Consider the following 22,618-nt stretch of genomic DNA (forward strand, 5'->3'; position numbering starts at 1 on the left):
CTTTATACAGGGGAGCGCTCTCATTTTCCACCCCTCCCCAACTAGAATCATTAAGGAACGCAGGGTCTCTGCCACCGCCCTCCGCCTCCTGGACGCCCCCATCCCATCCCTCCGCGCCACCCTTCCTGATCCTAGAGGCCCCGCAGTCCGGCGCGGCTGCAGCCGGCACCCTCGGTCCATCTCCCCTCTTTTGGGGGCTCGCTCCATCCCTATTCCCCTCCCTTTTCTCCTTCCCGATCGCCTGGCTCCGGCCGCCGCCCGGGGTTGCGCAGCCCGCAGCCGCTCCCCCAGCGCTGCGCGCCCAGGCAGAGCCTCCCCTTCGGGCGCTTGCAGCCGGCCTCCCCGGCTGGGGGCGGCGGGGTCCCGGGGGAGGCTCCGCGCCTAGCCCCGCGTTCCTTTGTGCGGCGGGCGCTGCGTCAGGGCGGAGGCGCGGCCGCGGCCACACGCACACTCACGCGCCAGCCCCCGGGGGCGGCGGAAGGCGGCGCGGAGGAGGGAGCCGCCGACCCAATCGCTCGCTCCCCCGCCCGCCGGCCGCGCCGCCTCCGCCATTGCTGCGCGCGGGAGCGGGCGACGCGGAGCTCGGAGCCGCTCGGAGGCCAGACCTGCGGAGCCGGGCGTGGGTGAGTGCGGGCCCCGCCACGCCGAGGCGGGACCCTGCCCGCCGGGGACCGGGGTGGCCGTTCACCTGCCGGAGGAGCGACCTGGTGGGCGGGCGGGTCGACCGGGCTCCGTGGCCCAGACGAGGGACGACGCTTCCAGAGGGGCTGGGCAGGGGCGGCGCCCCCGGCCGGGGTGCGCCGGGCGTAGGGGTCGGGGCTGGTGAGGTGAGACTATTAGTACCCTCGCCTGCCGCCTCAAATCAGGCGGTGACCGCGGCGTCCTCGCGATCCCTCCCTGGGGGCGAGGCGGAGGCTGCCGTGCCCGGGACGGGACGGCAGGTGGGCGTGCGGGGCCCGCCTCCCTCCGCTCGCTTCGGCTCCTGCCCTCCGTGACTCCAGCGCGGCCTTCCCTCTGCAGGCGGCAGCTTTAGGTCTTCGGAACGATGGTTAAGTTGGGGAACAATTTCGCGGAGAAGGGCACCAAGCAGCCGCTGCTGGAGGATGGCTTCGACACCATTCCCCTGATGACGCCCCTCGATGTCAATCAGCTGCAGTTCCCGCCCCCGGATAAGGTAAGCCCCCCCTCCCGCCCCGCCGCCGGTATCCCCCGCACTGCCGGGTGAGCACCCCTAATTCGCCCCCATCCGCTGCAACAAAAGAAACGCCACGTGCGCTGGGGACTCGAAGTAGGGGCGGGCTTGCGCAGGCAGGCAAGGCCGGGCCAGGACGCTGCACCCGCATGCAATTCTGGATCCGGTAATGTTGAGTCCTGTCTTAGAGGACACCTCTGTCCTGACGTGGAACTCGGCCAGGGAAAGGTCCCTTCTTGATGAGTTTTGTGGGCGTCTTCTCCAGGGGGAAATGCCCCTGGTCCCACAGTACTACCCAGCTCTGGGTCTGGGGTGAGATCAGGGGCGGTGGCTGCTGCCTGTGCCTTCCTGCATGAAGCGGTTTCACCCGGCTTGGCCCTCTGAGGTGGGGAATTGCCAGATGTGCCCTCCCTAGAGGCCTGCTTCCTCTGCTTGTTGGTTTTGCCCATCTCTACCAGGCTGCGGGGCTGCGGGAGGGCGTGTGCGCTCACACTGAGCCTTCTCCCTCTTTGTTCCTTTTGTGAAATCTCCAAATTGGTGCCCAGGCTCACTCCTTGTTGGTGTAGCTGGGAACCGTCATTCATGCACCTTTCCCTAGGGCGTTGTTGCTGAATTTAAAGAATGCCCTCCTTTCTTGAGTGCAGCATCCAGTCTCTAGTAGCTCTTTATCCAGTAAGGATAATATTTTGATGAGTTAACACTTAAAGGTTAATAGAGTTTTTAAGTCTAGACAATTGCATTGCAAAACTCAAGCCTAAAATCATAAACACAGTGTCTTTTTCAACTGTGGTGCTGCTCACACCCCACCCACCACCACCAGGAGCTTTCTCCTATTCCCTGAAGTGCTTTTACGTTTATTATCTCCCTGGTGAGGAGGCTCTGACTCAGGGCTTCCCGTTCATTCTGGCAGGATGGTGATTTCTGGCCACCGGCAGGGGTGGGGTGGCTGGGGAGGGCCCTGCAGTGGCCCTCCTGGTAGAGGCTTCCTTTATTCCCACAGCAGACCCTGAGAAGCTTGCTCAGCTTCCCAGAGTGGCTTTGCCTCCCTGACTATTCTCCATTAGGCGGTGTGGGCAGCAGGTGCTTCAGTTCCCGATAGGGATCAGCTGTTTACCCCCGACCACAGTGGGGCCACTCTGGGGGACTCATGGTCCAGGTTGGGCTTTGCAGGAAGGGTAGGGCTGCCTGAGGCCTCGGCTTCGACTACCCCTCCCTATCCAGGGATCTACTTAGCAGAGCCTGGCCTCAAGCCCCACGGTGGCCTGTGTCAGGAACTGTGTCCAAGCAGTACCTCTGTGGGGTGACTCCCCCCACTTGGCCTGACCTCCTCTTGCGCCCTCAGTTTGCTCCACTCTAGAACTGTCTGGCACAGTTGGCTTATTACAGGGAGCAGGGTTTCAGGCAGGTATGAAATTCTGAGCAACCCAAATGGTTGCCCAGGCGTGGCCTACGCAGCGCTGAAAGGTGCTCTGTTGTGCCTGCGAGTGTTCAAACAGAGGGGCACCTGGCAGAGGAGCTCCAGAGAAGGGAGTTCCAGCAGGGACCAAGAGTGGGTAAGGAGGCTTCCAAAGTCCCAGAGGAGACTGAGGCTGGGAGAGTTTATGGGATACACCCAGGGTCACTCGGGGGAAGGCCACAGTCCCCTGGTACACAGGTTTCTGGCAGCGCCTCTTGTTCCACTCCACTTATAGTGCGATGTCCTGCTCTTGACCTTTCTCAACTCAAAACAACTGCAAGGTGTTGCTCACAGTTAGGTTCAGGGAGGTGATGTCATCTACTCCTGGTGACATGGCATCTGAGGGCCAGATTACACACAGAATCTATCCTGAGGAGGTGCACTAAGTAGAGGCACAGCAGTTACAACAGCAGTGGTAGTCCCAGGGCTGGCTGCTGGCGTGTCAGGGACAGCCTCACCTGACTTTGCTGGATGCCTGTTGTGCATATGTTATAGGGTGAAATTCCTTTCATGTCTTGACCACACTATGAGGTAACTACCATCAGTGCTGCAGTTTACAGATAAGGAAATGAAGGCACCGGGTGTAGGGGACCTGCCCAAGGTCACCTAGCCTGTTACGACGGGTGTAGATTGGTGCGGATGCAGATCCAGGTTAGCAAACATTGACAGGTATCCGCGCTGGACTGGAGTTCCACGGACTTCCTGGTCTGCATAGCCTCCCAGAGAGATAGCCTTGTTCTTGGCTTATGGGCCGATGAAGCAGCTTCAAGTAGCAAGTGCATGTTCAGGGTCACAGGGCTAGTCAGGTGTGACTGCGATGTGAGGATGGCAGGGTGACACTCACATGCTGATTCAGGAGATGGGCAGCAGAGCTTTAAGGGGTGGGCACTTTGGCCAACACAGGCTGGTGTGCCCTCTCTGGTGCTCCTGGGTGAGCTGCGTGCAAAGGAGTGAGTGGGGCAGCAGTGGGGCTGGGTGGCCCCCAGATCTGGGATCACGCCGGCACTGGCCACTTTCTCCCTGTCCCTTCTCTCCTTGGCTGGCTTTCCGGGGTCCACAGCTCAGGCTGAGTCCCTCCAGCTGCTCACCTGGGATTGGCCATCCTGAATTGCTGGATTCCCCTTGTTCTGCTCGACTGCCATGCAGAGCAGGGTGTCTCCCCCAAAGTATGGACCACCCAATGAAGGGGCATGTTCCCTCGGTGGGAGCATGGGGCAGCTGGTTCTTTGCAGTCCACAGCCACTGCCAGGAACCTGCTCTGGGGAGTGGGGTTTGTGGACTAGAGACCTGTAACCCCGGTCCCATCTTGAACCTCTCTCCAGGGGTCCAGTGTGGAGGTGTGAGGAAGACAAAGCCAGGGAGGCCAGGGCTGGGAGGTCCCAGGGAGGAGGCACGGGGAGCCTGGGTCACCCTGACATGAAGCTGGGGGATGCAGGGGGAGGGGCCATGCAGGGCAGCGGGCAGGGGTTGATGAGTGGAGACCAGGAGCCAGCCTGAGGCCTGTGTCCCCTGGGCTTGCTGCCTGCCCCTCAGTCGAATCTGTGATCCAGTCCTCCTGTGCGCTGCCTGGGGCGTGGGGTACATAAAGGCCCTTGGAAAAGCAGATGCCTCCTGCTCTCCGGGGGTGGAGGAAGGAGCCCTGGAGTAGGAGTCGGGTGTCTTGCTGCCCTATCCAGTCACCTGTCAGCCACCTGACCTTGACCAATGAGCTTAACTCCTCTGCCCCTCGGTTGTGAATGGGAGTTCCTCTGACATGCTGGCACAGAGGAGAGTTCCAGTAGGTGGTGGCTGTTCTCATTCTATTTTGTGGAGAAAGGGTGACTTTGAACATGACAGTTCCCAGACATACCTTCTCAGGGCAGCCGTGTCTGAGTGCATCAGGCCACCACTGACCACTTGCTTCTCTGCTTCCCGGATAAGGTGGTGGTGAAAACCAAGACTGAATATGAACCTGACCGCAAAAAAGGAAGAGCTCGTCCTCCCAAGATCGCGGAGTTCACTGTCAGCATCAGTGAAGGGGTCTCCGAGAGGTTTAAGGTGAGTGTGCCCAGCTGCAGAGATGACTGCAGGGGGACAGTGACCTGGCATGACACCCTTTACCTGGACTGATCCCAGCTGCGCAAACTCAGCAGCTGCTGGCAGCCCACCAAGATAGTATCCTTGTGGCTTTTAAAATCTTTTCTTCTTCTTTCAAAATGAACATGTATTGTTTATTTTTATAACAGGGGAAAACCCACCCGTGAGCTTTCTTTTGATAAAGGTTATAAACCTATAAAAAATCAATTCCCAACATTAAAATATTGACCTAACAGTTGCAGGAAGGAAGCGTGCAGCCCTGTCATGTGCCAGACCGTGTACTAAGCCCTGGCCTGTGTGAGCTCATCTGAGCCCTGGTCCACAGGAGGCTGGTACTGACCTTGTCACCCATTTCACAGATGGGGAGGCAGAGCCAGGATCCGGGGCCCACCTGGCTGCAGAGCCCACATGTCCATCTTCCAGCCTTCTCCACCTCCAGACATGATGGGGATGCCTGTCCCAAGAGTCGGGGTTCCGGCTGGGTGGGGTGAGGAGGGACCTTCCCGACAGTCTGGTGGCTTCGAAGGCAGCACTGGTTGAGGAACAAGTTGGGATACTGATGTTCTGGGAGCTGGAAGCCTGCAAGAGAAGGTGGGATGGAGGCACTCACCCAGGTGTGAAGGGGTGGACTGGGAGACACAGGGGTCCCCAGGCCCTGACCCAGGTCCTGTGGGTGCCCTGATTACCCCTTGTGGATGTGTGAGCAGTTTGCTCAGGCTGGACACAGGTTCCGGGCCCTCTTTGCACATCTTCAGGTTTGAACTTGATGATGTGAACTGCAAAAGGCAGCCTCAGGACTGTCCCTGGTTAATGGATGAAGGGCAGCAGAGGCGGGTGGCTTCTCTGAACCTGCCTGCCTCTCAGGGCCTGCCTGGCACGGGCTCCTGGCATTGCCCTCTTCTGGCCTCTGGTGGTGTTTGCTTGGGTCAGTTTATCAAGTCCTCCCAGCAGTGCTCTTACCTCCTAATGGTGGGCTCTATTCTGATGGCCCTCTCTGCAGATGGGGAGTCAAGGCACAGGGGTCTGTGTCTGCAGGACCTGCTGGGGTGACAGGGTGTCGTATGTGCTGAGATGTTGCTGGCTCAGCAGTCGACAAGCCAGAGGTTCATGGCCAGGATCAGGATGGGCTGACCAAGGTCATCCCTTTCTCTTTTTGGCCTGGGGGATTAGCATGTGCCCTGTCAGTGGGCACTTGCCCCTATGCCCCGTCCCCATCTTGGGATTGGTTCCCACTGCTACTTGAGGCAGGAATGACCTCAGTGTTAAGGTCATGGTATCTGGATGTCTGAGCGGGTTTCTCCTGCCCCATTCAACCATTCCCCGCAGCCTTGTCATTGTAGGTCCCTGAAGGCCTGGAGCAGTGTGGCATCTGAACGGCTGCTCCTTCTGTTGAGTGTCCATATGTGCCAGGCCATGGCCCCTCTGTTGTCCTTGGCTTGTGCTTTTCCCACAAGCTCACCTGCAGCAAGTCCCTAGGTCCCTTGTCTAAGGTGTGGGTGACGCACATCTGCCACCAGGGCTCTCGGCAGCCACAGCTGGGACTCTGTGTGGTTACTTGGCTCCTGTTGCCCAGAACCTGAGGACTCAGAAGACCTCACATGGTTGGTCCCTGTCCCCGTGGACTGGCTCCTGTGGCAGAAGTCCTGCCTTGCCACTGCTCCCGCCTCCCGGGCTGCTGGAAGGTGCCGTGGGGTGGGTGCCCAGCACGCTGCTCTCCCATGAGCCCCGTGCCTGGTTTCGCACCGAGGGTGGCTGGCTGTCTTGCCTTTGCGGCCTGCTTCATGGCTCACACTGCACTGCTTGCCCTTTACAGATAGGGGTCAAGTCCCAGCTTGTTGAAGGGAGGTCAGGGTGCCCCATGATGCTGGTTCTGAAGTCAGTGCCTTTCATCATGACCTCCATGATGGCCTTACTCCAGCCCCGGCAGGAAGCGCCCTGCATCCCAGACCTGTCCCTTTCCATCTCCTTCCAGTGCCGGTGTCCCGGGTCCCTCCCGCCTCTTCCTGTCCCACTGCCCTTTGTAGCGAGGCTGTGCCAGCAGTTGACCGTGCCCGCGTGCTCCCATGAACAAGCCTCTAGTTCAAGGTCATTCTGCTCATTATCTGTTATCATCTACCTCATGAGGTAGGCACCACTGTCATTTCTGTTTTAAGCTGAGGGGAGACCAAGGCAGAGTGCTTGCCCCCAGGCAGCCTGCTCTAGGCTGTGGCAGAAGAGGGCACCTGGCTTTTCCTGTGGCTGGTTTCTAGGGGGTCTCGGCCCCAGGTCACTATTGTGCTGAGGTTGTTCTCTACATCCCTTTCCTTTGTAGATGCGAAACTCTTCCTGGACTTGGGAAGCTGAGGCAGGAGGATTGCAAATTTAAGGCAAGGCTCGGCAACTTAGTGAGATTCTGTCTCAAAATTTTAAAAGTCTGGGGTTGTGGCTCAGTGGTAGAGCATCCCTCTGTTCAGTACCCAGTACTGCAACAAACACCCCCCACCCTACCCCCACCCCAGCAAAAAACCAGCCTTCCTGGGCACTGTCGCCTGTGGTCTTGGAGTTGCTTCCTTGATCCACTGAACGCAGGTCTCCCTCCCTCCCTCTGCACCCCTGCGGGCACCCCTGTGGCCTGGGCTCTGCTGGGCTGCCCACTGTTGCCCTCTTGTCTCTGCTTCTCTCATGGGTTCCAGGTCCCCTTCTCTGGAGGACCGGGATGGCCCATGTCTCTCTTTGGGTGTGGGCCCTGTGATCTGGTGTCCTGGCCAGGTCTAGGGGTGGTCTTTTAAGGAAAAGTTCCCTCAACTGGAGTTGGTGACCTTGGGAAGGGAACCAGGCCATAGCAACCCCCTGGGACAGAATGTCAGCCAGTCGCTGAAGGCGCAGGGACTTCTTGGGGACAGACTTGCTCAGAGCGCCCATGCCGGCATCACTTGCTGCCATCTCTGCACACGCTCAGTAACAGCTTGATAGGAAAGTGGGTGCCTCACGGTGCTGCTGGCTCATGTGAAGGGGGGCCTTGGTGAGGTCCAGGGTCTCCCCACGGGGCCCCTTGTGTGTTGAGTGATCAGTGTTGGGCAGCTTTCTGAGCCAGCCCTGTTTAGCCAGCCCCCTCCAAGTTCTCACAGCAGGGCAGGTGACCTACCCAAGGCTTCATCGTAAGGGACAGAATCTGGGCCAGGAGCTTTCTGGGGGCTTATTTGCCTGGCCTGCTTCCTGGGACACCCTAGCTGGGCTTCATCAGCCTAATGTCCAGCTTCCTTAAGGGCCCCTCTTGCCTTTGCCTGCTCCTGAGGCCCTTTTGAATTGGGAAGGAGATTGTCCCTGTTCATTGCAACCTACAATGGCTGAAGCACAAGGGCCACCTCCAAAGCCTATTTCCCTGAGTGTGCTGAGGCTGCCCGTCTGTGAGTCACCTGGAGTCCAGCCCTGGGTATGTGCATTTTAACCTGCTCTCCAAGCCACGCTCGTGTTCACTGGGTTTGAACTTACATCCTTCCAGTGGCACTAGATGGGGAAGGATCACCAGAAATGCTAGGAGCGCCTACCCTTCTAGAACATTCTCCCTGCCTTTTATTGCCCAGCTCTACTTCTGTTATTCCTGAATGCAAGTGAGGCAGGTGACTGCTGTGTGAGGCTTCAGCTGGTTTCTGAAAATTGGGTGTGTGTGTGTGTGTGTGTGTGTGCACGCGCGCAGCACAGAGCTCCACCCACCCTGGCCTCTGTGTTTGTCTCACTGGGTCAGTCCCAGCTGGGGCAGGTTGGAACATGGTCCTCATTCTGTTGGTGCCCCCGGAGGTTTCTGTGTGGCTGCTCAGCTCAGCCATTGGCTTGGTTCTTTTCATCCGTGTGTGTGAATGGCCAGAAGGAGATCCTGCCTTTCAGATGTTTAAGCAACAAGTAAACAGCGCGTCCCCTTTGTCTCTCATTTGTGTGGTTCAGACGTGCCTGTCTTTATATACCTTTGGATTGCATCCTTGAAACGAAATGTCTTTTTGGATGTTACTTTATGATTATCATTCAGGGATTAATCTCTTGGCTACAAGGTTGCTAGGCTGGTTGCTAGGTAACAGCTAGTGGGGAAGAGCTTGGAAAGACTCGGCCACACAGGGACGGCAGGATGAATCACCCCAAGGCCGCCCAAAGTCGAGGCTCCAAGTGGCTGGCGTCAGGGAAGAAGGCAGTCATTTAATTAATGGAGGGATGTTTACAGTGAGAAGCAACACAGCCCGAGGTGTTTCTTCAGCCTCAACATTTTTCTAAGGTTCTTTCCTTCTTGCTGATGCAGAGCGGTGTGGCACGCACTGGAGGGTGGGGCACTTCTCAGGGCCCTCCCTCCATCTGGGAGGGCAGAGGGGCCCTAATTGGGCAGGCCCGGGGGAGGCTCTGTTGGGGATGCTGGGATGCAGAGTGGGGACTCTGTACTGGATCCCTGTGCCTGTGGGTTAAGGGTTTGGGTCATGAAGCCACCTTCTGGGCTTTAAGAGAGTCCAAGGTCAGCCTTGCACCTGAGCAAACAGCTCCCACGCCCAAGGGTTGGTGTGGGGCCGGTGTCGGGGAGTCAGGAGAGGCCAGGTCTGATGGTCCTGGAGTTGACGATCAGGGCCCCAGTGGGGATGTCCCTCTGCATCCTGTCTCAAATGATCCCATGGGCAGTTTGCATCTTCTCCTGTCCTTGCTGACCTTCAGCTTCTCGGGTGCCAGTTTGTTTTCCACACTCTCCAGTAATCCCCTGGGGCGTTCCGACGTGCACTTGTTAAATATTTATGAAGGATGACACGGTTTCCTTGGCACTCAGCGGTGTGTGGGGAGGTGTGGGCCCTGCAGACCCCAGCCCCCCGACCTTCAGTGGGGGGGGCACACATCTTGCGGGATGTGGCTGCCCACATCTGCACTTGCAGAGCCCCTGGGCTCCCGGTCCAGCGTGGAGTGAGGGCTTCCTCCAGAGCCGGGTGATGGCGTCGAGCTGTCTGGGCCTCGTTCACTTCTATGTGGGTTGCTGTAAACGCTTGACGATGGCAGGATTCGTCTTCCTTTTTCAGGATTGTTGTTGGTGCCACCTTACTCAGCAGAAGCGCTCCTTGCTCCCTCCCCCAAGGGAGGGGGGACAGAGAGCCAAGGAGGAGCCGCTGGTGCCATCGACCCAGCGCCCGCGCAGGCTCAGAGCTTCGCGGTGTGGCTCACTTCGGGCTGCCCTTGCTGTCCCAGTTTTGTGAGTGGAGAGTGAAGACCCGAGAGGTTGAGGAGGGCCCAGCCACCCAGTAACCAGGAGTCAAGATGGGGTCCAGGCCCATGTGCGTTTGACGTCAGTGGGACTGTGAGTGGCTCTCCTGCTGCAGTGTCCTGGTCTCCCTAATCCCCCAGACGGACACGGCCTTGGGAGGCCCCCAGCAGCTGAGGAGGCCCGGAGCAGAGGAGGCAGGGAAGCCCAGGGCTGCAGTGTCTGTTCTGCAGAGCGGGCTTTGCTGTGTTGGCCGTGGCTGTGCCTTGCCAGCCGAGCGGCTGTGTCACGCTGTAGCCAGTCCTTCTGTGAATGACCGTGGAGGAGCACTGATGATGGCAGTGGCCATGGACTGGAGAGTGAGCAGCTGGGATGGTGTCTCCTTCAGGCCCACAGGCTCCTGGCAGGTATCCTCGCTGCTGTGGCCGGGAAGCCCCCACAGAGCCCTCCTGTTCTCGCTGCTCTGGCCTGGGCGTGCCTGCTCATCAGGGACCCCCGCAGCTCATCAGGACAATCCCAGGTCATCAGGACCCCCGCAGCTCCTGTCACCCCAGCTTCCTTCCTGCTTCCTCCAGCCCACTTAAAAAAATTGTGTACAGTGTCCCTTCTGTAAAAGTCACCACTTTCAAGTGTACAGTTTAGGACGTTCAGTGCATTCCGTGTTACCTGACCATCGTACCATCTGCTTCCAGAACATTTCCTCTCCCCAAGAGGATCCTGTTCCGTGAAGCTGTTGTCCCCACCCCACCAAGCCCCTGACAGCCACGCCTGTTTTCTGTCCCTGTCAGTTTCCCTGTTCTGGACTTGTCCCATAGTTGGAGTTGTATCCTATGGCGACCCCTCGGGTCTGGCCTCTTTCCCTTGGCATGGTGTTTCAGGGTCCCTCTGTGTTGTAGCAGGTTTCAGTACATCATTCCTTTCTTTGGCTGAGTAATATTCTGTTGTATGGATGGAACCCAATTTGTTTATTCTCATTGGTTTTTGAATATCTGAGTATTTTCCACCTTTTGGCTGTTGTGAGGAGGCTACTGTGAACATTCATGTACAAATTTTTGTTTGAACACCTATTTTCAGTTCTTTTGGGTATTTACCCAGGGATAGGATGGGGATCTTGTGGTGATTTTATAATCGGCATGTTGTGGAGCTGCCACACGGTTCCCCACACAGTCTGTGGGCTGTGAACGAGGGCTGTGGTTTCTCCACGCCCTCACCACACATGTTGGATTATTCTTCCTTCCAGCCATCATGGCGGATGTGAAGTTGGGTCTCATGGTCTGGATTTGCCCTTCCCTGAGGCCTGACGGTGCTGCTTGCCTTTCATGCCTGTCCGCCATCTGTGGGTCTTCTTCAGAGACATGTCTGTCCAAGTCCTTTCTCAGTTTAATTGGGTTGCCTTTTGTTGTTGAGTTGTTTAGAGTCTGGATACTAAAAGTTTTGCAAATATTTTCTGCCATTCTGTGAGTTCTTTTTTCATAGTTTTGCTAGATCCTTTGAATCACAAAGTGTAAAAATTTTCTGAGTACATTTTTTCCTTTGGCTGCTTGTGCTTTTGCTTTCATATCTAAGACACCCTTCCGAACACAGGGTCATGAAGAGTTATCTCCTGTACTTTCTTCTAAGAAATTTATGGCTTGGCTTCTATATAGGTTTTTGTTACTTTTGAGTTGATTTTTGCATATGGCATATGGCATAAGGGTCTCGGTTCATCCTTTTGCATGTGGATATCCAGTTTTCCCAGCATCATTGTTGAAGAGACTTTTTTAACCCTATTAAATGGTCTTGGTGTCCTTATTGAAAAGCAGTGGACCACGGACACTGTAGTTTCTGTCTGGATTTCCAGCTCCAGCCCATCTGTGTGTGTGTGCTTATGTCTGAACCATGCTATTTTGATGACTGTATCTTAGTAGTAAGTTTTGAAATTGAGTTTCACAGTTTTCTTCTCTGATTTCAAGACTGTTAGTGTTTCAGATCCATTGCTTAAACAAAAGAAAAAGAAAAAGAAAACCAAGGCTGTCGGAGTTTTGCAGGGGATTGCTCCGACTCCTGGCTCGGGGGGCAGTGTTCCAAGGAGAATAGGAAGCCTTTCGACACCATTTGCCTGGTCCTCCTCCTTCCCTCCAGCCATGTTGGGTCCTTTCCCGTGTAAGGTCCCTTTGCTTGTTCATGCAGGCAGCAGACTACGGAGGGATGAGTGGCAACTGAGCCTTCCTGCCAGTGCACATCACAGAGGCTTTCATGTCACCCACACTGTCATCAAGACCTTGGATAGGGGTTTTGTCCTCTGTCCTTTGAAATCAGGTATTTACAAGATCTTGTTTAGTGTGTTAAAAACAAAGGACACGCATAGCATAAATTTTTATTGCAATATTTTGATAACAGTGTTTGAAGAAAAGGCGTTTTCTTTAAGTGTTTGTGAGTGTGTTAGGCCTAGGAAACATGCTGAGAAGGACTTGTGGACTCACCGCCTGCCCGAGAGGTAAGTGCGGGAACGCAGTGAGCCCTGCACCGGCCCCCTGCTCCAGGTTCTTCCTCCACAGGAAAGAGAAAAGAAAGGCCATGTCACTACCTTGGTCTACAGGTGACTGTATCGCCTGATTCCTTCTTGTATAACCATTATTATTAGGACCATGTTTTTCGTCTACATTTGAAACAAGATGAAAAGCAGAACAGTTCTTGAGTCCCTGTAGCATGGTGGGCCCAGGGCCTGCCTCTCATACCTAAGAGGCACAGGTTGGAGGGAAGGGCCTGCTTTTGGGGAAATGCCCTCTCACAGGCAAAGGACCTCCTGCCCTTCGCAGTCCAGTCCACCCAGAGTATGTGTTTTGAGGGAGTGGGGCCACTCCAGGCTCCCTGGAGCATGGAGGGAGGAGCTGCCCTGGGTCCGCTCTTTCCCATACAAGATCATTTACTTAACAAAACCAAGCTGACCAGCACCTTCTGCAGACAAGGATTAGCTTCTGTTCCATATGTCTGTGTGGAGCTGGGTCCCAGCGTTCTGGGTTGGGCCAGGTGGCAGGGGATGCTTGGGAGTACTCACTGGGAGGCGGATTGCCTGCTGTCCCCATTCCTTCTCATTCCTCACTGCATCTTCAGGAGGACCTGCTTCTGTGCTAGACGTGTGAGGCCTGGCCCTGCCCTGCCCTCTGCTCATGGGGGGACTTGACAGAGAGGTGTGCACTTCTTGGAGCTGCTATAACAAATCACCACCAGGGTGGCGCTTCAGATGGCATGCAGGACTTCTCCCAGGACTCTGGAAAGTTCCACCGGGTCAGATTCAAGCATCCTGGGGCCGCTCAGCCAGGGCTCAAGGGGTGTGTTTCTTGCCATTTCCTGTCTTCTGGACTCCTTCACTCCTTGGCTTGTGGTGCTTTTCTCCACCTTCAGATCTGCAGTGCCGCATCTTCTAGCTTCTGTCCTTGCATCCCTGCCCCTTTGTAGGATCATCTCCTTCTGAGAGGACATAGCATGGAGAACTCATCTGGGTAATCGGGAGTGTCCCCATTGTGAGATCCAGCCTGATCACATTGGCAGGTTCCAGGTGTCTCTGTCCGTCTCCTGCTGCTAAACAGGATCTTTGAGACTGGGACACTCATAAAGGAACTCAGAAGGAAAGGAGGTTTATTGGCTCCTGCCCCTGGAACAGGGGGCTGTCTCTGTCCAAGGCCTGCTTGCTGTGTCATCCCACAAGGGAGGCAGAGGCCAGAGAGAGCAAGGGAAAGGGGAGGAGCAGGCCCTTCCTGGTGAACCACTCCTGCAGGGATGAGTGCCCTCAGATGGGAGCCCTGAGCCTCTCTAGGCTCCATCTCCCAACACAGTAGCATTTCCAGGCCCCTAGGGGTTTGGGCTTTCTCATGCATAGTCAGTTGAGCCCCGTTTTGTGCCAGCCATTTCTCATTTGCATGGCCTGGGGCCCGCCTGGGTGTCCTGCTGGCTGGTGTGAAGGTGCCTCCTTTTCAGTGACGGGGCCTGCAGCAGGCAGGGAAGTGTTGGATTATGGCCTCCACCTGCCCTTTCTGAGGCTGCAGCACTGTGTGGGAGCAGGGCCTGCTGTGCCCCACTGTATGCCTGACAGGTCTACTGCTTGTCCCAACATGCACACAGGCGCTAGGCCAGCGCCCCCTTCATGGGATGGGGAGCCTGGGGTTGGGACAGTGGCCTCCCTAGGTCATGGTGTGGCTGAGTGGGCCTCTAGCCCAGGGCCGCCCTGCTCTTGTTCTCTGGGGGTAGTCTTCTGAAGTTGGTTGAGAGATGCAGTGTCTGAGCTGGGGCTCTCAGACTCACAGAGGTCATGGTGTGTCATGTGGAGACAGCCTCTGAGCTCCAGGCCTGGGGAATCCTGGATGTCAGGCTCAGTCATTTTGCCCTGGGTTCCAGAATACCCCTCATTCTCATGGGAGAAGGGAGGGAGGTTCACAAATGCCTGCATGTGTAATTGGTGACCACCGAGAGGATGGCATGTTCCAGGGCCTTCTGGAGGCTGCTGACCTAGTTAGGGCTTTGAAGGATGAGGAAGGAGAAGGCAGCCCAGCCTGGTATGCAGGGACAGGACAGGATGACAGCGACAGGAGTCATCTTCAGGGAGGTAAGCCAGTCCTGTACCCACTAAAGTAGCTCTCAGTCCTGTGGATGCCACTACAAGGCTCCACAAAGTGGGGGTGCTTAGAACAATGGAATTGCATTCTCTCATGGTCCTCGAGGCTGGCAGTCTGGAATCAAGGTGTTGGGGGCGTTGCTCCTCCTGAACCCTGCAGGGAGGACCCTTCTTGCCTCCCCTAGCTTCTGGGGGTGCTGGCTATTTTCTCGGCATGTGGGTGCATCCCTTTGGTCTTTGGTCTTCGCAGTGTGTTGTCTCTGTGTCCACATTCCCTGTAGTGGAAGGACGCCAGTCAGATTGGATTTGTGCCCTTAATGGCCTTGTCTTAGCTAGACTGCATCTGCAGAGGCCCCATTTGCAAATAAAGTCACGTTTGCAGGTACTTGGAGTAGACTGTAGCTCTTTTTGGGGAACACATTTTAGCCCGTAAGAGGGGTCCAGGTGCTCTCAAAGCCTGCCAACCCTTGTCATCCTCTGATAAACGCCTACAGGTGTGAGGCATTGTTTCCTCTTCGTTCCACAGATGCGCTGTGGCCTGAGAGGCCAGGCCCCTGCTAGAGTCATGGTCAGCAGCTTGCAGAGCCAGATTCAGCTTGGAGTGGTTGACCGTGATTCTGGAAAGGCCCCTGACTCACTCCCCTTTCTTAGGCCGTGATAACCACAGGAGTCCCCTGCCACTGGTGAATTTATAGACCCCAGGGGAAGGGAGGGCCTCCCTGCCTCAGGATCTGCAGAGCTGGCTGGAGCAGCTTGGTTTCCATGCCCTCTGTCCTCTCCCCCAGGCTCTGTCATGTTTCTTGCTCTGTGAGCGGGCGGAAGCCGTCCACACAGCCCTGCAGGGGGCTGGGGTCATTTTAAAACCTAAACAGACTGTGAAGCTGACTCCCATGTGGCTTCCAGATCAAGGGGGCAGGCTGGCAGTGGCCAGGGTGGGTATGGCCTCTTCTCTCCACCTACTTTCAGTTGCACAAGATAAAATAGAACATGAAAGGCCATAAAGAGGCCAGTTGTATGGAAAACCAGTTCTCCCCATAGCCCACCTTGAGTGACACAGCTCTGCTGGTGGGGACTGTGGAGGGGGCAGGTGACCCAGTCCCTGGCAGGGTGGACTTGGGGTGTGGAGGGCCGCCTGGGTGGAGAGCCCACTCTGCCATCTGTGAGACTTCAGGGGATGACAGTGGTGACAGGAACATCAGTAAGAACACAGTTCCTTCTTGTCCAGCCTGCCCGACATTGTCCTCAGTGTCCTGGTACAGTGTCCACTCCTTCACCTTCCTACTGTCGTGGGAAACCATCTGTTTCCAGGCAGGACAGGGGCCCAGGCAGCAGCCGTGAGCTAGAGCTGAAGGGTGTGCTCCACAAGCCCCAGCGTGGCCAGCGGGGGGCTGTCACTCACCGGCCTGCCGAGTGCTCTAGCCAGTGGTCCTTCCTCCTCTAGCACACTCTGACCGTTCCTCAGCAGGCTCTGCTCCCAGCCCCCTGGCCTGTCACATGCTTGTCTGTGGCCTGCAGCCATCGTCAGACCCCGGCTAGTGCCATCCCCCACGGGTATTGTGGGCCTTGTGGGCCTTGAAAGCAGCCTGGCTGCATTCTGTCTGTGTCCCTGTGCCAGGCATGGGCTCCATATGCAGTGTACCTTGTCCAGACTGACTGGAGTCTCTGGGCCCTCGGGGAACGTGACAGACCCAGGGAGGAGTCACAGAGGTGGGTTTAGTGGGAGAAAGACTGGGAATCGGCAGGACTAGAGAAGGAAGGGCCTCCTTAGAGTGGAGATTTCCTGCTTCCCGGGGGTCTGAGGGGCTAATTCCTAGGTGGGAGGACACAGAGGGGACATATCTTACTCAAGTTGCAGTGGGTGTGACCTGGGAGAGTGGTGGGGGTCGGAGTGGGATTTGGCAGTCATGGGTGTGACAGGTGGCTGTGTAGGGAGAAGCCTGGGGTCCCAGGAGTCTCGGCGCTGCCTATTCGGCCCTGGGGAGTGGTGAGGTGCGTGGAGGTGGCTGAATCTAGCACCAGCATGGACAGGAAGCTGGACAGGAAGCCCGTCCACTGTGGGCTCCTGTGCAGAGCCAGCTGTGCAGAAGCCAGGGCCCCAGCCAGAGATGCCTGCAGCCAGATGCAGGCCCCAGTCGGTCTGAACTCCAGAGATTAAGAGCCCCGGGAAGTGGAGGCAGGGGTCCCACAGTAACCATTTCAGCTCGTCATGGGCGTTTATAGCCTCAAGTGACTGGAAGGTGGGAGAACTGGTGTCCATTTCACAGGTGAGGAGACTGGCTCAGAGAATCCCAGGGTTTCTGGAGCAGTGCAGGAATCGTGCCCTGGTGGGTGTAAGGCGGCTTGCAGGGAGCACAGGTGTTACCACAGGGACTTGAGTTCATGGCCGGGCAGGTGAACGTGCTGCTGGTTTATAACGCTCCTTTCCACACATCTCTTCTCCTGTGACCCCAGGATGCCACAGTATCAAGTGGACCCAAGGCCACTTCCTGAGCTGGCAGGGTGCTCTGCTGAGGGTCTACCCGGAGGAGCTGGGGTTGCACTTGGGTCCCTTGTGCAGCCTCAGGATAAGCAGGGTCCCTCAGTTCCCTGGACCTGGGGGCTGTGGGGCTCTGTGTGTTGCCAGCAGGAGGAGTGCCAGCAATGTGGCAGCTCCTGGCCACCAGCACTGGAGGTGGGAAGCCCGTGCTCCGTGCACATTAGACCAGTGTTTCCGGCGCCCTGACCGCACGTTGGCTCCCCGGGCCCGTACCTTGGCTTCCTTCCTGCCTGTCCAGGGAACCTGGGAGACAGCTGCCCCTTTGCTTACCCAGGCTGGGGAAAGGCCACGTCATGCCCTCAAGTTGCTAGGCTTGCTGGCACCCATGTGAGCACCTTTCAGCTCCAGATGCAATCCCATCTTGTGATATCTTGCCCCACGCCCTCCATCTGGGGCAGGTGTCCCACCTCTGTGTCCCCCGTCTGCCCACTGTCGTGTTTGTTGGTAACGCTAGATGAGCACCTACTGTGTGTCAGGCCAAGCCAGTCTAGGATTCAGCAGCAGCAGCAGTGAGAAAGCCAAATCCCTGTCCTCATGGACACTGACTGAACCGCAGGAGACTAGAGGCCAGAGGTGACGGGCCATGGAGGTTTTGACTTTCCTGCTTAGCTGGTCCCAGTACAAGGGCAGCTTGGTGTCCAAGTGACAGTGCCCCAGCACTGAGCTCAGGGCTCAGGCAACATCTATGGAGCAGATGCTTTGCCAGTGGCAGATGCCCCAGCGTGTTACCGCTGGGGGCAGTGGGCACAGCGTCCTGGCCCACTTCTTGGTCATGGGTCTCACTTGCCTCTGAGCCATTTGAGTGATTTGAAGGCTTTGTCATATCTGTACCCATAGCTCTCAGTGCAGAGCCTCAGATACTAAAAACAGCTAACTAAACCTAAAGGTGGGGCTGGGTTGTGGCTCAGCAGTAGAGCGCTCTCCTAGCATATGTGAGGCCCTGGGTTTGATCCACATAAAATTAAATACAATAAAGAAAAAAAAAAAACTAAAGGTGGCACAGGGATATTGTGAAAAATTGAAATGGAACAAAATGTCGTCCAGGGAGACCTGGTTCTTGGACCCCGCCCCCCAGCTGCACTTCCTCAGGTTCCTCCCCCGAGTATCCCTTGGCACTCTGTCACCATCTTCCCAGCTACCCTGACCTCCCGCCTCTGCCCGCCCACCCGCAGGTCTCCGTGCTGGTCCTCTTCGCTCTGGCCTTCCTCACCTGCGTCGTCTTCCTGGTCGTCTACAAGGTGTACAAGTACGACCGCGCCTGCCCTGATGGCTTCGTCCTCAAGGTAAGGCTCCACTTCCGCCCAGAGGCTGCAGGATACCAGTGTGCCTCTTCTCCCGATGACCTTGCCAGAACAGGCCCCAGAGCAGCCGAGGCCTTGTGCTCCATACCCACGACGGTGAAAGCCTGGAGAGTTGGCAGGTGGCCAGAGGGCATAGCTGGACCAGTAGGAAGTGCTCAGGGTGACGTTTCCCTCCTGTGTCTTGCACTGGGACTGGTGGAGAGAAGGTTGGCTACAGGAAAGAGGGGAGAGGCCCCGCCCAGGTCACCTGGGTGTACACCAGCCCTCCTGGCCCCGGTTGGTCTTCAGGTGGCTGCAGGGCGGCTGGGTCTCTGTGCACATTCCATTTCCTTGTCATTTCTCTTCTGAAACTAGCTCTTCACCTATATAGGGGACTTGCTGGGATTTCTGATCTTTATTCTTCAGTGTCCAGTGAGCTGGTAGAGTCCCTGTTCTCCAAGGAGCAGCAGGGTGGCATCTGATCTTTACATTGTCACCTAACTGGTGGCAGTGGACTCTGTCCATCTGAGGAGAGGCAGTAGCTACAGTAGCCCAAACAGGGGGCACACTGCAGCACCCCTGGAGCTGCGGGCATGAGGGTGTACTGCCGTCCCACCCTCGCCACCACCACCTCCCCAGATCCCGTGGTGGCCCTTGAGCTCTGCCTGCCCGTCTGTGAGCAGGCAAAGCAGGTAGCACCCAGCCTCTGCAAAGGACAACACAGCTGCCACTTCTGGAGTGGCCTCAGCTCAGACTTTCTGAATGAAGGCCCCAGCCAGGCAAGGGGACCAGCAGGGCTGGGGTCAGCAGTGCCTCCTGGCTGGGTGTTCTGTCCTCCTGGTGTTCTCGATGCCCAGCACAGCCAGCCGAGCCTGCATCGGGGCCTGATGTTGCCCACCTGCTGCGCTCTCCCTGCTGCACACCCTAGGCACGGTGGCCACTGCATGCGAGAGCGGGAGCCCACCCCTTCAGGCTCACTGGGCCTCCAGGTCTGCTTAGGTGGGCGCTTTTCATGACCACCATGTATCCATCCCTCAACATGTTCCGTGCTCAGCCCTGTGACAGCAAGCACAGCCGAGCCATGTCAAATGAACCCACACCTGGAAGGTGACGTTACAGCAGGAGGCCCTGGCTGGGAAAAGCTCATTGTGGAGACCACGGCTCTGGCGGTGGTTCCCTTGCAGCTGACTTCCAGGGAAGGTCCCAGCTCACATTCTTGTCTAAACGAGCACCCCATCTTCCCCCTTGAGGACACAGGGTGAGCCAGCAGCAGAGGGGAGCAAAGCCTCCTGGCAGTGAGTACAGGTGGTCAGGGGTACGTTCCTGTGGCCTGAGAGCATTGGCTGAATTGAAAGGATTGCCGGTGGTCAGTTCTGGACAACAAAAAACAAAAAACCCAGGGCTGACCTCTGGGTGGAGCGTACCACAAGGCCCAAGGCTCCAGACGCACTGTTGGTCTTACTTTCCTGTGTGATAGAGGCATCCATGCTTTGGTTGCTTTGACTTGGTTTATAAGATTTGTTAGATTTGTTACTCTCACCCAAAGTCCAGGCTGGAAAGCAGTGATGGATTTGTAGTCGTCGGACTTCCCTACCTCTTGCTGTCCCTGGCCCCCTGGATTTTGTCCTTGGGGTGGCAGGAGATACATGAAAAATGGAGGGCATGCAGCTTCCCTTTAGGGCCCACCCAGCCCAGAACTTGCACCTGTCACATCCATTCAAATCCCACTGGCCTGAAGTTAGTCTCAGAGCCTTACCTGGCTACATGGCAGGCGGGGAAATGTAGTTGTTGGTCGGGATGCTCCCTGCCCCGGTCAGCTTTGGGGACAATGTGTGGTGGAAGACAATTAGCAACGTCAGTGCACCTTCCCCAGGGGTCTGTGCTGTGTGCACATGCTACCTGCAACCCCTCCCGGCCAAGTCATCCAGCATCAGTTGTGACTGGGGCAGTGGTTAGTTGGCTTCTGTCCTGAGAAGCAGCCAACTCATGTGCAGGATCTGAAGCCTTCAGGGCTCTACACTCCTGACAGTTTGATGACTGCTATACACTGTCTTCTTCCAAAATGCCACACAGCACCACAGGGGTTTTCAGCTATTCTGAAACCCAGTCTTGGATGTCCCAGTTTTGTGACTTATAGGGGGCAGCTTCCAGCCTCCACCCCTCTGAAACTGCTCCATGCATTCCTGCTTCCCTTGGGGTCACAAGGCCCACCCACATCTCCTACTGGGACCTTGACAGCTGAGAGGCTGGCCCTGGCCCTTCTGCAGGCCCCTGCTCACTCTGTGCTGGCCTGGTCTTCCTGCAGTCTCCCGCCCCAGGGCCTCTTCTACGTGTGCTCTGTTCTCTGCCTCAAGTACTTGCCTGCCCATCACCTGAGCAAGACCTCCTGAGGACCTAGCCCAGTGCCCAGGGAAACCTTTCCCACTTCCCTCCCTTCCTTACTTGAATTGGTTACTTCTGGACATGTCAGAAGGGTCATTGTTTTCTAGTAGGTGTCCTGTGCACCCTCCCCCCACCCCTGCAAAGTGCCCACGTAAGCAGAGCACACAGTGTGAGATCTCTGGAGAAGTAAAGCCTGTGACAGAAGCTCAAGTGCCAGTCTGGCGTGGCACCCACCAGTTAATGCCAGGCTTCTGTGTGGTCGTGCTCCCAGGGCAGGACTTGTGTCTGTTGTGGCCCATCCTGGTACTTATCCCTCCAGGTTCAGAGAAGGTGCCGTCACAACTGTGGGGCATCGACTGGGGGATACTGGCACCTCTCTTGCACCCACGTCTGGTCTCAGTGGCCTCTTGTCTTGCAGAATACCCAGTGCATCCCAGAAGGCTTGGAAAGCTACTACGCGGAGCAAGATTCCAGCGCCCGGGAGAAATTTTACACAGTCATAAACCACTACAACCTGGCCAAGCAGAGCATCACCCGCTCCGTGTCACCCTGGATGTCAGTGCTTTCAGAAGAGAAGCTGTCAGAACAGGAGACTGAAGCAGCTGAGAAGTCAGCTTAGCGAGACGGGCAAGTTCCTTCCAATGTGTCACTTGAAGATAACAAAGGGACTTTGAGGGACATTTCATTAAATGTAATTACTGATAATTTAGAGGTTACTCATTTACGGTGCAATTGCTTCTGTTTGCTAATGCTGCTTTGCAAATAAAACTTGCTGCCGACCACCCATGGGCATAAAACCAAGAGCATATCAGAGTTGCTTAAAGAGCTCTGGCGCCACTTTTTATGCTAAGGGTTCTTAGTTTAGCTCCATCACTGGGATTTACTGGATGCTGTCAAAAAACAAATTTAACCTGGATGTGCAAGGGCGTTGGCCTTCAGATACATAATGCATTTTGTGGAGTTTATTTTCAAAGCCACCTTGCTGTGTGCACACCTTACCCCATAGCCATATCTAGAGTGATCTCTTGCTAAGAGCAAGTGCTACTTCAGTTTCCTCACCCCCCAGCTGATGGTGCCACTGAGGACAAGAGCACCAGGTGGCAGATCTGCACCAGGTGGTTCTTAGTACGGCTGGGTCCCCTCTGGCTCTGGCATCTTGATAAAGAGGGACCACTGAGTGGACATGTGAGGTTCTCTTCAGAGTGCATGGGCTGGGCAGAGAAGGGGGGCGGGAGGAGCTGGTCCTGGGGTCGGGGGCTGCAGAACTGCCTTCCCATGGGTGGGCTGTCTGCTGGTGATGTGCTAAATAGGAAAGAAATGCTCTTTTGTTCATTTCTATTATGATCAATTTGCACGTACAGTCCTGTATGCAAGTTAAGTTTTACAAGTTTGCTGGGTAGGAAAAGTGAAAATTTAATTGCTCGTAAGCCAGGGCTACTTTAAGCTTTATTCTCGGACAGATATTATTCCTTGATGTAGCAAACAGCTGGGGGCACTGGTGTGGCACCCTGCAAACCTGACATTTCAATCCACAATCTTTGTAAGAAAATTGTTTCAATTTGAATCTTGACATTAAAGTATATCTTTACAAAATTGCCAGTTAGATAAACTACGTGTGTAAGACAATTAAATAGAAAAAAAAGATATCCACAGATGTTGCTTGCATGTTATTGAGTGTGTTGATTCTGGTGGGTGTGTCAAGTTTCACTGGTTTTTAGAAGAGCAGAAATAAATGGCAAATAGTGCGAGACCTGTTGCAAACAAGCATGGTGAGGACGGTCGGCTCCACTGCTCTCCCTGAGATGTGCTTCCAAGACAAACGCGTGTTTTATTATCAAGGGTGTTTCGAAACAAAGATCCTGACCTAGGTGTGGACAGAATGCAGCACAGTGGCCCAAGCTGCGA

General features: G+C 56.0%; 2 protein-coding genes across 2 annotated transcripts in view; one reads left to right on the forward strand and one right to left on the reverse strand.

The window, feature by feature from the left end:
• The first annotated feature begins 518 nt into the window (after nt 1-518).
• Nsg1 (neuronal vesicle trafficking associated 1) lies at nt 519-22,359 on the forward strand. The gene is made up of 5 exons (XM_046423460.2): nt 519-623; nt 1,021-1,174; nt 4,569-4,685; nt 18,224-18,334; nt 21,132-22,359. Exons 2-5 carry the CDS (start codon nt 1,046-1,048, stop codon nt 21,330-21,332), a joined length of 558 nt encoding a protein of 185 aa, XP_046279416.1. The 5' UTR covers nt 519-623; nt 1,021-1,045; the 3' UTR covers nt 21,333-22,359.
• The window catches only part of Stx18 (syntaxin 18), a 130,178-nt gene continuing 112,476 nt past the window's right edge, over nt 4,917-22,618 (reverse strand). Inside the window, exon 12 of the mRNA XM_046423456.2 lies at nt 4,917-5,303. The gene's annotated coding sequence lies outside the window, so the exon portion shown is untranslated. The remainder of the gene's footprint in view (nt 5,304-22,618) is intronic.

The sequence above is a fragment of the Marmota monax genome, unplaced genomic scaffold, assembly GCF_021218885.2.
Source record: "Marmota monax isolate L192 unplaced genomic scaffold, Marmota_monax_Labrador192_F-V1.1 WCK01_AAM20220418_F8-fsc00009, whole genome shotgun sequence".
Taxonomy (NCBI): Eukaryota; Metazoa; Chordata; class Mammalia; order Rodentia; family Sciuridae; genus Marmota; species Marmota monax.

What these genes read in the sequence shown, in the direction of transcription:
- Nsg1 (XM_046423460.2), top strand. Translation starts at nt 1,046, where the DNA reads ATGGTTAAGTTGGGGAACAATTTCGCGGAGAAGGGCACCAAGCAGCCG. An exon ending in AGTTCCCGCCCCCGGATAAG is followed by an intron (nt 1,175 to 4,568) that starts GTAAGCCCCCCC and finishes TTCCCGGATAAG; the next exon opens with GTGGTGGTGAAAACCAAGAC. An exon ending in CTGATGGCTTCGTCCTCAAG is followed by an intron (nt 18,335 to 21,131) that starts GTAAGGCTCCAC and finishes CTTGTCTTGCAG; the next exon opens with AATACCCAGTGCATCCCAGA.